The following is a 14,441-nucleotide window of genomic DNA, read 5'->3' on the forward strand; positions in this document are numbered from 1 at the left end:
TAATCAAATCTCATCTTCTAATAAAACAATTACCTATCTTTAAACTAACAATATATTACTATACATTTTTATTTAATAGGATGTTTCACTCTAAAATAAATATAAAGTAATTTATCTATGGCACTTAAAAAAATAATTATTGTATTTTAAAATATTAAAAATATTTATATTTTTTAATATCTAAATCCTTCAAATCAATATTTTCAAACGGAGGAGTGCTTTGAAAATCATTTTAAATTTTTATGATAATTTTGACTTTTAAAATATTATTTGCCCTAGTGGTGGACTCTTGACCAGCGGGGGAGCTCATCGCGGCTCTGAACGATCCACCGTGGAACTCATCGGGGAAGCCTGGGCCCTGAAGGAAGAGTGACTTTTCATTGCGAAAAAAAGGTACTGCAATACTATAGACTTGAATGCATAGAATTGCTATCGGAGAACCTAATAGTGTGATTCCTATGTTTCTGTAACCATTCGATAACATTAGAAGTTAACTTATCCTAATTCGGAGTCATCCTAATACTCCGGCGGGATGACGAATCCCAATCGCGGAAGGCCAAACCGGAAATTTCAAGCACCAACCATTCGGCGAAGCGGAGGATGTTTTATCAATTGGAATCTTCGAGCACTCACATGAAGAAGCGGCGGCTGTTCCCGAAGTCGGAGCCTGTAACCCGGAACCCTGGGCATAATTGGAGCTCGTGCACTTTGAACCGATTGGAAGCCTTCCGTTCTTCATCTCGAGTTCGCAGGAAGAAAATGGCAAGAAAATCCATTGACGATGTGTCTTCTCGGAGATGGGTTTTTTCTTCCGAAGATCATTTTAACTATAAGGGTAAGGAATTAACGTAGCTTTTGGAAGAAAAAAATGGATAATAAGTGCGTGAATTCTGATTTCCTCTGAAACGTTGCCTGTGGATTTATGTTTATGTACTGCATTGAAAGGAAAGAGAGAAAACGGATGGCGGTGTGCGATTGACATTTTAAGATAAACACATGAGGGTGCGTGGCTATACATTGATGAGATGGTATCGGGTAGTGGGACTTGTTTATGTTGATCTCGTGATCTTTCTTCTCAACCCTTGCCTTCTCTTGCAGATAAGATTGTGGTTGTGTCTTACAATATCCTCGGTGTTGAAAATGCGTCAAAGCACCCGGATTTGTATTCTAATATTCCACATCGTTTTCTGGAGTGGGATCGGCGGAAATTGCTTATTCGTGAGGAGATTTATAACTATAATGCTAGCATACTGTGTTTCCAGGTAGTTTATTAATTATTATGAACGTCTGTTATGCACAGCATGCAGTATGCGTTAGAATTTCAAAATCTCATTATCAAGATCTATGCTATTGTGGATGCATAATAGAGTAGGACTGATTCTTGTTTATCAAGGACTGCATTATCATAACCTTTTATATGACTGCAGGAGGTTGATCGCTTTGATAACTTGGATAATCTTCTCCAAAATGATGGCTTTAAAGGTGTTTACAAGGTATTATATGGCAGAGAGTTTGTGTCTGTGTAAACTTTCAGATCAATTTTTATGGTCCAAATAATCAGTTTATTAGCTCACATGGATTAGCATTATTAATCATCTTCAGGCTCGCACAGGGAAGCATATGATGGGTGTGCTGTATTCTGGAAAGACAAATTGTGGGTTTCCATTACCCCCAAGTGATTAATGTTGCTAATAGTTTTTGCTTTTTCTACTAATTCGTTCTGTGTATGACATTTCCTACCATGTTTTCTCTCTCTGGTAAATATGATTGCCCACTATTTGTTAATGAGCGCTGGGCAGACTGGCGGTCTAAACATCCCTCTATGGGCTAATATGGGTGGAAGTGGAATTGAGTTCTACAGAATTTATTTTGGCATTCTTCTCATGTTATTTGTGCATCACATTCTTTTCCCCAAAAAAAAAAAAAAAATGTATGGGCATCTAGACGAGGACGATCTTTGCTTCTCTATTGCTATTGTTTGCCCTCTCTGTCAGTTTGCTGAATCAAGCTAGGCTATATTTTGAAAGCAGATTTACCCTTTTGCATCAAGAAGATATAGAATTCCAACAATTTGGCCTTCGTAACAATGTTGCCCAGCTTTGCATTTTGGAGGTATTTAGGATTTGATATATTATTTGGTTTCTCTTATCTCCGTTATGGGTTTGATCTATTCTTATTGACACATTATATGTGATCACATTGTTGCTCTGATATTACCAATATTTCCCATAACTTATTTCTCTGCTTCTAGTAGCGTACCTTAATTATGTCCTGGCAGTCCTTAGTGCAAGTGGTGTGCTGTCATTGATATATATATATATATATATGTATGTATGTATATCAGTTGATGTGTTGCTTAGTGCTGTGGTTTGTAGGATATGTGATGCAGAACCAAAAAAAAAATAATAATAATAAAAATAAAATATCTTCAATCTTCAAATCTTCTCAAATCTTTGGTTATTCTTTTTTTCCTTTCTTTCCTTAATATGGTATTTATAAAAGTGGTGTAGATTCCGGATGTGGAAATCCTATTGCCTCTTTTTACCTATTCTGCATTTGATTAATTGTATGAAAATAGATTTAAAACTTAATAATAGGCATTTCTGCTAGGCTGGTCTATATTTGGTGAACATTTTCCCCCAGTTGTCCCCATAGTTTCTTTCTACTATCTTGTTTCCTGGTAGTGCTTTTTTTACCTACACTGTCCTGCTAATATTTTTTCTTATTGACTGTTCTTTTATATGTTAAAGTTGTTTTCTTATTTTTATTAATTTATTACTCTATATTTCCATTTATTGGGCAGGTGAAGCGTGATAAACTAGAATCTGATGCATGCAGCCCAACAATATTGTGAGTTTTACATCTCTTAAATCAGTAGAACTCAGCATGCATGGTGAATGTAATCAGCAATATTCTGATATATTGTTTCACATATGTATTGCTTGGTGTAATTTTAGTTTAGTCACTTTGAGTGGTAATGATGGAGTGGGCCAAACCTTGCAGAGTGTTCACCAAATGCTGCATCTGATTTTTAATGGAAAATCTTTCCTTAACAATAACTTCCTGCATGCACACGGACAGACATGGTGTCTTTTGTAAATGAAAGAGCCTTATTGAATCACTAATTTTTTGTGTATTTTCTACTTGTTTATTGAACTTTCATTTGCATTTTGGACACCATTGACCAGAAATAGAAGATTTTTAGTCGGAAATATACATGTATTGTTCAACCCCAAAACGAGGAGACATCAAGCTAGGCCAGGGTACTTGTCTGATCTTCTCTGCCACCAGGGTTGCATTATATTTACATCTAGCTTGAAGGGATTTTATTTGTGGTTCTGATTCTTTCTATGTGAAAATCTTTTTTCCCCCTGGGCTGGGAGTGATTCTAATGATTTTTCATTCAAATTTTGACTGAATGTTTCCTTTGTTTTTAGAAGAAAATATTAGTAGTAGCCTGTAGTTAATTAAAAGTTCCTATTTATTTTATTGATCCTGCTAATTTTATATGGACTTCATGATTTAGGTCAGGCTTTTTGTTGATAAAGCTTACAAGCTATCCCAAGAATGGGGCAACATTCCTGTTATTCTTGCTGGTGATTTAAATAGTGTTCCACAAGTAAGATTTTGCCTTTGTACCTTTTTGTTGAGAAACTTCAGATTTAAGGCTCTTTGCTATTAAGTAACAGGCTATTACTTGATCGCTAATATTCTTTTTCATGCACACTATTAGAGTGCAATATATGAATTCCTGGCTTCTTCCAAGGTGAGTCCCCAAATCTCCTGGTCATGGTATATTTTCAAGCGTCTAGGAATAACCTTTTGTTTTAGCATTTGAAGAGAAATTTGTTCATATGAATAGCTTCCAATTAAGCCATCCATTATGCTTGCCAAAAAATAAAAAATAAATAAAAATTAAGCAATCTGTTGTCTGTTGCGCCCTTTTCCCTTGGGGCTTGTGGGTGCTATGGCGTAAAAACACTAGTTGTATAGCCTTATTGAGTTTCTGTATACTGAAGCTATCGTCCCACTTGTTGCAGTTGGACATCCAATTATATAATCGCAGAAATATGTCAGGACAGCTTGAAGCCTCGTCCAATTGTAGAGTTTTCAGATCTCAAGTTGGTTATGAAGCCAGGTTGTTTTCAAATCCTTAAGAGTCCCGTTCTATTGAACTATTCCATGTGATGCAAAGCATGTCTTGACCTACGAACAGTCAGTAGATTCTTTTAGAAGTCGCATATCATTTGACTTCAAACGTCTTTTTGTTTATATCAGTAATTATGCAGGCTTTATGCTTAATAGTAAGGTTTGGGGGTCATTGTTTGTGGATGATGTGTGGGTATTATGTATTATTAATGATTCGGGTGTGTATCTGGTGCAGCATATCAATGTCTGTTTCAAGGCAATTGGTATATAGATGGAGTGAGGAAGAATTAGAACTTGCAACTGGTGCAGAGGAGTCACTCATCTCCAGAGTCATCTAAAGCTCCACAGTGCATATGCCAGTATTCCAGTATGATGTTTTGATCTGCCAGTTATATTTCTCCATCTTGGCAAATTTGGCATGGCACTTGGCTGTCTTGGCTTCATTTCCATTTCAGCTCATACTGGTTGTTCTCGCATAAATCTTGTATACTTGCTGCTGACAGGGAAACAATAAAACGAGGGATGACATTGGGGAGCCCTTGGCAACATCATATCACTCCAAGTTCATGGGAACTGTTGATTATATCTGGTAGTTTTCTAGTTTCCCATTGCGCACTCAGATTGTTTGCCTTTATAAGTCATGACTAATGATGTTATTCATTGGCAGGCATACAAAGGAATTAGTTCCTGTTAGAGTTCTCGAAACCTTGCCCATTGATATTCTAGAGCAACTAAAGGACTTCCTAGTGAGGTACCGCACTTGAGCCCATTGATATCCATGTTGGATTCTCTATGTCTATTCAATGACTGTTTTTGACCCTGCCAGAAATGGGGAAGTGACCATCTTGCTCTTGTATGCGAGTTTGCTTTTGCAAACTACGAAGATGGGTCCTGATTGGCTTGGGTAAGTTAGCCATTTCAACATTGTGTTGGATGTACAAGCTTTGAGGTGATTGACAAGGCTCGAATTTATCGTTGCTGAAGATCTGCAAACTCTCCCTTTTACCATTCGGGTATGCTGCATGAAAGTCCTTTTGAAATTCATTTAACAAAATCGACACGGTGAGTGCCCAACGTATCCGCGGTTATGCGTTGCAGAGAAGAGTCGGTATATCTCAAGGTATTGCAAAGGTTCAGAGGCACTGGTGCCATTATGCATTGCATCTCCTGGATCATGTGGAAACAACTTTGAATTTGTACAAATTTATCCCATTTGATTTGACAAGTTAGGCTCATACGTTGTGTTAGCTTTCTTTCAAAGCAACATCATAAAAGATGTTGCCTGCTGTATGATAAAATGAAATTCTTGCGTATTTCTTATCTGAGTGACGGTATTTGCGAAAAATGGGAATTGAAGACGATAATGGCAAGGGAAAGTGAAGTCGCTTTATCAAATAGTAAATGTGGATTTTTTTTTTTATAAAATTTCAAACTTTAATTTATCATGATTATTTTTTTTTTATTAGACTTTATTTAAGCTTTATCGGTAGACTCTTGCGAACATATCAGCACATGGCACGAGATTTTAAGAGAAGTAATCACATGGGCCCCAAATCACTCTTTTGCGAAAGTCAGAAAACAAACTCCAAATATAAAAGGAAAAGTCTATATTTAGTATTATATTTTATGAAAAATTTTAATTTAATTGTTTAATTTATACAATTTTTTTAAATTTTCTAATCATAATGTTGTTAATTTTAAATAATTATTTTTTAGATGTTGGTAGAAATTTCTTTTGTTAATGAAACTAATTGTGTTAAAAGTTAAAAATTTAAAAATATTTTATAAAATTAAGAGATTAAAATAAAATTTTATATGTAGTTAAAAAATTAAATGTACATTTTAATTTAAATAAAATAACACAATAAAAGGATAAAACACAAAGCCAACTGTAGGTCAAAGGAATGCACTTCTTACTTTTTAAAAGTCAAATATATCAAATTAATTTCTCACAGATTTTTATACATGCATGACGTTGATGACCAAAAAAAAAAAAAAATTATAATAAGCTGACTTCCATATGTAGATAAAATTAAAATTATTTAAGGTAACCTCAAGCTTACATTAATAAACTGACGAAGGTAGAAAAAATTGAATTTAAAGGAGAAGGCTTTGGCAAAAACAAAAAAATTAAAAGGAGAAAGCGTGATGCTTTTTTCATGAGGAGGAGTACTGAGAACAATTTCTTTGTTTTGGCCAAACATACTGAGGACTATTTTGGATTCGTGTTTTAAGGGTACGACTAGAGATTTTAGTCTGGCAACTATAATCATGGTTAAATTTAACTCCAAAAAACGGCGCCGTATAAGGTTGTGCTTCGGCTGTGCCAGTAGGGGGGGGGGACAGAAAATATTTTCATTTGATTTGATCAAAATTAATAAAAAAAATAATAATAAAATCTCTTTAAATTATATAAATAATAATATAATTTATTAAAAATATTATAATTTTACTAAAGTTTTTAGGAACTTCTTTGTTTAATAAATTTTAAAGTAAAATGATTATTTTACTCTTATTAAAACAAGTCTCAATCATAACTTTTATTTAAAAAATAATAACTTTTGTTCTATGAATTGTAAGAGTTGAATAAAAATTCACAATTTGTCATGTGTAATTTTTATTATTGAAAAACAAACTCTAATCACAACTTTTGCTTAAAGAACAATAACTTTTATTTCATTCAAATCGCAAGAGTTGAATAAAAAATCACAACTTGTCAAGTGTAATTTTTTTTATTAAAAAATAAGTTTTCAAAATAAAATCACAAATTTTGTTTAAAGAATAATACTTTTTATTCAAAAAATTACAAGAATTAAACAGGAAATTATCACTTGCATGTTAATAAGGGTAAAATGATCTCAGCAATTTAAAATTTATTAACATAAAAGTTTTTAGGGACTTCAATAAATTATAAACATTTAAAAAACTAAGATTGTTATTTATATTTGAAGAGATTTATTATCATTTGTCCAAATTAATATGCCTTATTATTATTATTTTTTGAATTGAAGGTCACGAATAACCGTGCTAAGTAATAAGATGAGCCATGTCAGCATACAAAAGATTACAACAACTACGCAGTCGAGTATCAAAAATATGGACATATAAATTGTCGGTATGGGCTTGATGAGATAACTAATTGGCACATTTGTTTGCTTTCCTGAAAGTGTAGTCAAACATGATTGTTCAACCTCACATGGTGAGATCTATGATTTTATTGGTAGTTGCAGAGAATGGGTGATTAGTAGAAAACTCATTGTGGATTAGCGAGAGAACTTTTATAGAGTCAGAGTAGACATTAATTGATTAGTAGAGAACTCATTGTGGATTAGCGAGAGAGCTTCTGTATAATCGGAGTAGACATTAACTTTATCAAACTTTTCATCCCACTAAATGTTTAAACCTTATAAGATGCCCATAAGCTTAGCTGCTGCACTTAGATAATACCAAGGTATTTGGAGTATCCTTTAATCCAATTACCTTGGTTGTTTCGAATAAGATCTCCGCATTTGGCTGCACCATAAATGTTAACGGAGCTATCAGTATCTAATCTAACCCATCCTTCTTCAAGGCTAAACCATCTAGCTATTACTCTATCGCCCCTTCTGAGATAGGAAATTAATTTTAGTTTGAAGGTATTGATCTTTGAGAATATCTTAGATGTTGGTGAAAGTAATATCTTTTTTTTTGGTATATTTTTCAGAATATATATTTTTGTTGCACTTTCTTTCCATATGTTCCAACACACGTGGGCATAGAGTCTCTGCCAAAAGGTTTTTCTTACACATGCATTGCTTGCATCATTTTTCGTATTCCAAATTATCTAATCCTGTAGAGGGAGAGAAAGAAAGTGTTAAGTTTAGATTGTTTAACTACTTTTGTCCAAACATCTTATGATTTTTTGCAATCTCTTAAAATATGAATAGTAGAATTTAAAGAGTTACACTCAAAAGAGCATGTCCTAATACAAGGATTGCCCCCATTAGAACACGTGAATTTGGGTTGAAGGTGATCTCAAGCCACTTTTCGAAAGATTTGATTTTCTTATAAGTTGGCCATTTCTAGATCTTAGATCACATCTTGAAGTTGTTGCTATCATAGTAATTTTCAATAGTCTTATACATAAATTTTGATGGTAAAATTATCATCGTTAGAAGGCTTCTAAAATAAAGTATCATCATCTGCATTGGGCTTCAAAATATGCCTTTATTTTGAAAGGCACACTAGTTTTTTTTTACTACAATGAAGATTGGTACCTTTTTTTTTTTTTTTTATAAAAGAAGATTGGTACTTTTTTTATTTGATAGGTCAACTGTGAAGGAAAAGAAGCAGGTTTTGTGGTAGCCTCGTTAAGGAACGTAAATATCTCCATAATATTAAACTATAGTACTACAATATACATTAGCATTGCATTTATTTCTTTTATTTTCATTCATTACTCATTAATGTGTCACGATTCTCTCCAACATAGATTTTCCAATAAAATACTTTCACTATTTTCCACAATTAAGAAAAACTCTTTTATTCTTCAAGAGATTGATGGCTTAGTGGAGACATTGTTTGGGTTCTCTAACCCCAAACCCCAAAATCTAACATGCATGTTTGCTACGTTGAAAGGTTGTGCCATGACATGCTTTTGGTTCTTCAAGGGACATTTTGGTTGTGGAATATTTTTTGGAACCAACACTAAACATGTAAAACGACCATTTAATTTTATCGTCTGCTTGCACGATTTATCTTGAGCATCAATTTAAGAAGGATTAAGATACATTTTTACTCTTGAACTTTTCTCAAGAAGCAATTTTACCTTTATACTTAAGTGAAGCAATTTTATTGTTGAATTATTTTTTTAGTCGCAAAAAAAAACCCTTTTGCAGGGTTACTATAATCTTTTTTGGAAAAAGATTTAGAAATAAATTTGCCTCACTTATCAAGTATAGGAGTAAAATTGTTTATCGAGAAAAATTTTAAAGATAAAAATACACCTTAATTCATTTTTTTAAAAAAATTAAATATGTAAAAACAATCTTAACATGAATTGCCCGTAACATAAGATTGAGACAAGATCATCAAGTGCTAGTATGTTAGCAGTCAGTGGGATAGACATTATTATACAAAGATGACATGATAAACACTGCATTTTAATAAGTTGAGTCACATGATTTTACATCATATGTAATATCTTATTTAATAGATATTTTATCATTAATACATTTGAGTTAAAATGCATAAAAACCTTTCTAAACTTTAAAACAGCTACGTATAACCCCTCATTTTACAATATTTAAAATAACTCCATAACCTTTGATTTTGTTTTTCAAAGCCCCTGCCATTAATTAATTATTATTTTATTAATACAGTGATTGCCATGTTATATTAATGCAATAGACATGGCACATGACATATAAAATACTTTTAATATTTTTTAACACGTACAATTAAGGAGGGGTAAATCTGTAATTTTTATTTTTAATACAAATGACAATCCTCTCATTTTTTTAATTAAGTGATATTATTCTCATTATTCACAGGTGATACAATTTAAGAAAAAAATTATAATTTTTTATCATTAAAATAGTTTTTTATATTAACAAAATAAAAAAATTGAGAAACTGATATTAATGAAAGCCATATAAATTTCGTTACCTGTTTTGTGTATTTTCTTCAAAGTCTTATTTATTTGTAGCTATTATTTTTTTCCTTTTGGATAAAGTTTTCAGTACTTGCTCAAATAAAAAGTATGTTCTGCTTTAGAATACGATAATTTTTTGTTATTGGTGATGTGTATTGATTTTGTTAAAAATAACTTGCAGAATATCCTAGTTTTTTTATATTAAAGGATAAATTTTTATTTATATAATTCTTATCAGTGATAACTTTTAGATTTTGTTAATTATTAATACAAAATATTATTTTAATTGATAAAAAATAATAAAATTATAATTTTTACTTAATTGTTATTACCCGTAAACAATGAGAACAATAATGCTCAACTAAAAAAATGAGAGCATTGTCATGTATGTTAAAAAAATTACAATTTTAACCCTCCTTAAATTATGTTAAAAAATAATAAAAATATATTTTTCCATGTCATAAGCCATATGTATTGCATTAATATGATATGAAAATAACTATATAATATAATAATTAATTAATTATAGTAGTTTTCAAAAAAAAATATTAATTTTAAATATTAAATAATAAAAAAAGACGTCATATGCAACTCTTAAAATTTAAGAAATTTTATATATTTTAACCTTATATTCGTTCTCTTCCCGCCTTTGTGAAAAGCAATCTTAACGCTCCGTAACTGCTTTCTGAAAAATGTGATTTTTATTACGATCTCAATAATGTAGTGGTGAATAGCTGGATTGTATTCAAGAAAATGTCGTGTTTCGTTTATTGATAGTTGGAGTCACATATTTCGATAGGAGCGGTTCACTTTCAAACAAACAGATATCCCATAACCAAGCAGCCTTTTTCTCCCGCCTTCACAAAAATAGGAATCCCAATGTATCATAACCGATTCAGAAACATTTTCCTCGCCAACTTAGGCAACACAAAACAATACAATATGGAAAATTGAAAAATAATAATGAATGAATGAAGATAAGAAGCAAACAAAAAAGCAAAAAGAAACTGGCAATAAATATATCCTTCTTGTTTTGATGAAGTCTGGAAACAAAATTAGATGTACCAACGTACAATTTGTATCAGCAAACAAAAAAGAAAAATAAGCAGTTTCATCTCATAAACATATTCAAATCTGGAAACATAGCTTAATTCCCAACCCTCCATTTCTATCAAAATCAAACAAGACAGAAACTTTCATCGTCTTCATCATTGAGAGCTTCATCAATCCAACCTAACTCTGCATCACACTAGAATCACTTTCAAAAGATGGAACAGTGCTGATTCCTGCTTCACCTTCTTCCTCCTTATCATCCTCGCAGATCAAACCACATTAACGTCAATGCTATGTTGTTGTTGTTGTTGTTATAATTAATCACCAAATTATTATCAGATTCACCACCAAACGCCATTTCTCTATCCTCCAATGATGGCACAGTTGGCTCTTCTAACAAATGTTGAATGTATCCTTCTTCTTCTTCTTCATGAGAATACTGTTCTGCATTCACAGTCTCTTTCACAGAACCGTCACTTTCACTGCTACTACCCATTGAAGATTCATTACGGTTGTTGTTATTGTTAGTATTAGTATTATTATTATTATTATTATTATTCTTATCAGAAGGGATGACGTTATCAAGCACAGAAGATGGAGAAGAGTTGGACGTCATCATCAAGGTTTCGAACTCCGTCCTCTTATTCTCATAAGCCAAAGCAGCTTCTTCGACGGTATTGTAGGTTCCGAGCCACATTCGGACCCTTCGAATCGGATCTCGGATCTCCGCCACGTAGGTCCCCCCCCTTACGACGTCGTACTCCTCTCGGCAAGCCTGACGATTTCCGATTCCTCGGGCCCCGCCTGGTGCCGGCGGACGGAAAAACTGGGACTCTTTTTGGTGTTTCCTCTCTGCCGCATGATTTGGGTCGGAACAAGAATTCCTTCACAAATCGCTTGGAGCCATTGGCCAGGGTTTCACACTCTTCTTCTTCTTCGCTGGAACAATCTGTAGCATCTGGGTCTGTGTATATAATTCGAACTTTTCTATCAAAGTTCCACGTCCTTGCTCTTCTTCTCGCTGGGGCATTTTCAGCTGAAATCGAAAACAACACTGAAGAGGAGAAAAATCAAATACTCAGAAAACGAAGAAAAAGAAGATCCGACAGGTACTTCTGATCATCAGTAACAATGAACCCATTGTTAACAGAGAGAATGGGTGGCGATAATGAGGAACGAAATAATGGAATGATTTTTCAGCGAGAGCGAGAGGGTTAAAAACAAGAAGCGATGTGATAGATAAGGTGAGGAAATAATGAATGACAGTAAAACAGGAGAGTGCATGAACCGTCTGGATGATAATGTGATGAAAAACGTTGGGGAGAGAGAGCGTTTTCTTTGGTGGTATCCCAGAATGTCAGAATGTCAACGAACAGAGACCAACAATGGCCGAACCTGCCCAGTAATGCACAGCTCACACTCTATATTTGACCGCGTAACTCTCTCTTTCTCGAGAAACCGAAGAAAATATAAGGAAAGTGGAGAAATTGAAATTATCACAAATTAATATTTCAATATAAAAAACTGGCTGATATATATAAGGAACCATGAAATATTTTTAATGAAATAACATTGATATGTATCACTGAAAGGGGAAAAAAAAATTAAAAGAAGACACTGAGACGAGTGATCACACATGGATGATACTAGTATATTCAATATAAGTGAATGTGTGAGTTTGAAAAATGAAATGCTGGTTGGTTGGTGAGTGCTTAGGTCAACGAGTGTCAACAAAGAGAGGAATAGATTCTCATGTGGCCACATGGAAACACCTTGCTTTCTTTCTTTCTTTTCTTTCTTCCTTTTTTTTTTTTTTTTGCCCTATGAAACCTTGCTTTCTGTTATACAATATAATAGATTCTCACTCCATCGTAATAGCTATGGTTATTTTTTATTTACTTTTTTCTATTAGTTATTGCTTTAAGCGTACTTTGGATTTCCTACAAAATGTCATGTTAAATTGTAGAAGGTGAAAGTTGATAACCTTACCTCTTTTCGCACTATGATTCTCACCAATTAATGAAACTATGATGCACGATCAATACAGTGGTCGAAAATCGAGAGACAGCATCAGGATGGTTTCTGGTGATTACTAGCTCTTCAGATGTGTTTGAAATGGATTGTGTGGAAACTTGGCTTCGACGTCCGTTTGTTGTCACCCTCACTCTCGAGTACTAGAAATTTCAATCTCGAAAAATTTGTTTTGCCAGTTTGCTCCACAGAGATCTGTATGCAAACAAGTACTATTGGTTAAGATATTTTAATTTTCCACTTTGTTCTCATTTCACTTCAATTTCTAAAAAAATATTTAAATAGATCAGGTGCACCTCGTCATTTATGATTTGTCTAACTAAAATATTTCAAGTAATTTAAATAAAACTTGTGTGACATTTTTTTAAATTGATTTTATTTTTACAACATAATTCATATTTGATTTCTTACCTTTTTTCTCTCTACTATCATTAATATGAAATTAATTTATATTTAACAATATTTAAATATCATGTTTTTATTGGACAGACTATAAATGACGTGGTTGTACTCATCTATTTAAATATTTCTCCAATTTCTATTGTTTCTTCTTTTTGTCAGTTTGTTTTTTTATTTCTATTATCACCAAGATAATATTGGAATCTTTTTTCCTTTTCATTTATATAACTGATCCTACACACACACACATATAAAATTTATATTACACCCACCAAAATCTTGGTGATTTTAATGGTATTTTTCAACGTAAAACAAACATACGTATTTTAATCTTTATTTTGATTTATTCGGGTTCTGGAGGATTTATTCTTGATATTGAACAAATATGTGGGTTTTGCTGTTTTTTTGTTTAAACTATCTGTAGGTCCTTACACTTTCAATCAATTTTGAACTAGGTCCCTGTAGCTTATTTTATTTTAATTGAGCCCTTATACTTTAACTAATTAAATTTTTTAATCCCTAAAAATTAAAATCCTTACAGTTTTCCTTTTAAAAAAAATTAAGAACTTTCATATTTTTATTAAATGATATATGACTTTAGAAGTAATTACAAATATTTTTTATAACTCAAAATTTATATAATTAGGTGTGTCTTTTAAATATTTTTTATACATGTAAAATTTTCATAAAAAATTATAATAAAAATATATAAATTGGGTTAAATCAATTTTTATTTTCTCTCATTTTTTCTAAAAGTGCTATATTAATTTTCTCCAAATATAAAAGTATTTTTGTTTTGTAAAATTTAATACTAATTTATTATTAATTTTAACCTTCAGGGGTCAATATATATAATAAATAATTTAAGAACTTGATTCAAATAAAATAAACTGCAAGCACCTAATTTAAAATTGAATAAAATTGTAAGGACCTGTAAAATATTTTTCTTGTTTTATTTAAAATTTTTGTTGAGGAGCAGAAAATTGTTGTATTGGGCCACTTTCACTTCACTGTTCAGTACTTTTTTTTTTAATTGTCTTTTGTCATAGAAAACTAAACTTGATTGCAACAAAAACAAACATTTGTAGGGATTAAAATTATACATATACGTAAAATTCTAATATTATAATCAACAGTCTTATCATAGCTTATGATAGTATAGTTTTTCCCTTTTTTT

The 14,441-nt window shown here is 32.1% G+C and overlaps 1 protein-coding gene across 1 annotated transcript; it reads left to right on the forward strand.

Moving 5' to 3' along the window:
• The first annotated feature begins 286 nt into the window (after positions 1-286).
• LOC129300762 (carbon catabolite repressor protein 4 homolog 5-like) lies at positions 287-5,494 on the forward strand. Its single transcript, XM_054939349.1, is given in 18 exon segments — positions 287-393; positions 488-835; positions 1,099-1,262; positions 1,428-1,510; positions 1,613-1,654; positions 2,031-2,112; positions 2,804-2,850; positions 3,189-3,231; positions 3,233-3,260; positions 3,525-3,619; positions 3,734-3,766; positions 4,041-4,138; positions 4,385-4,461; positions 4,464-4,516; positions 4,653-4,738; positions 4,817-4,869; positions 4,872-4,900; positions 4,976-5,494. Coding segments are annotated over 17 exon segments (1,317 nt in total). The 5' UTR covers positions 287-393; positions 488-600; the 3' UTR covers positions 5,045-5,494.
• The last annotated feature ends 8,947 nt before the right edge of the window (positions 5,495-14,441 follow it).

The sequence above is a fragment of the Prosopis cineraria genome, unplaced genomic scaffold, assembly GCF_029017545.1.
Source record: "Prosopis cineraria cultivar Desert tree isolate PC_DT_omini unplaced genomic scaffold, ASM2901754v1 PC1738, whole genome shotgun sequence".
Classification (NCBI taxonomy): Eukaryota; Viridiplantae; Streptophyta; class Magnoliopsida; order Fabales; family Fabaceae; genus Prosopis; species Prosopis cineraria.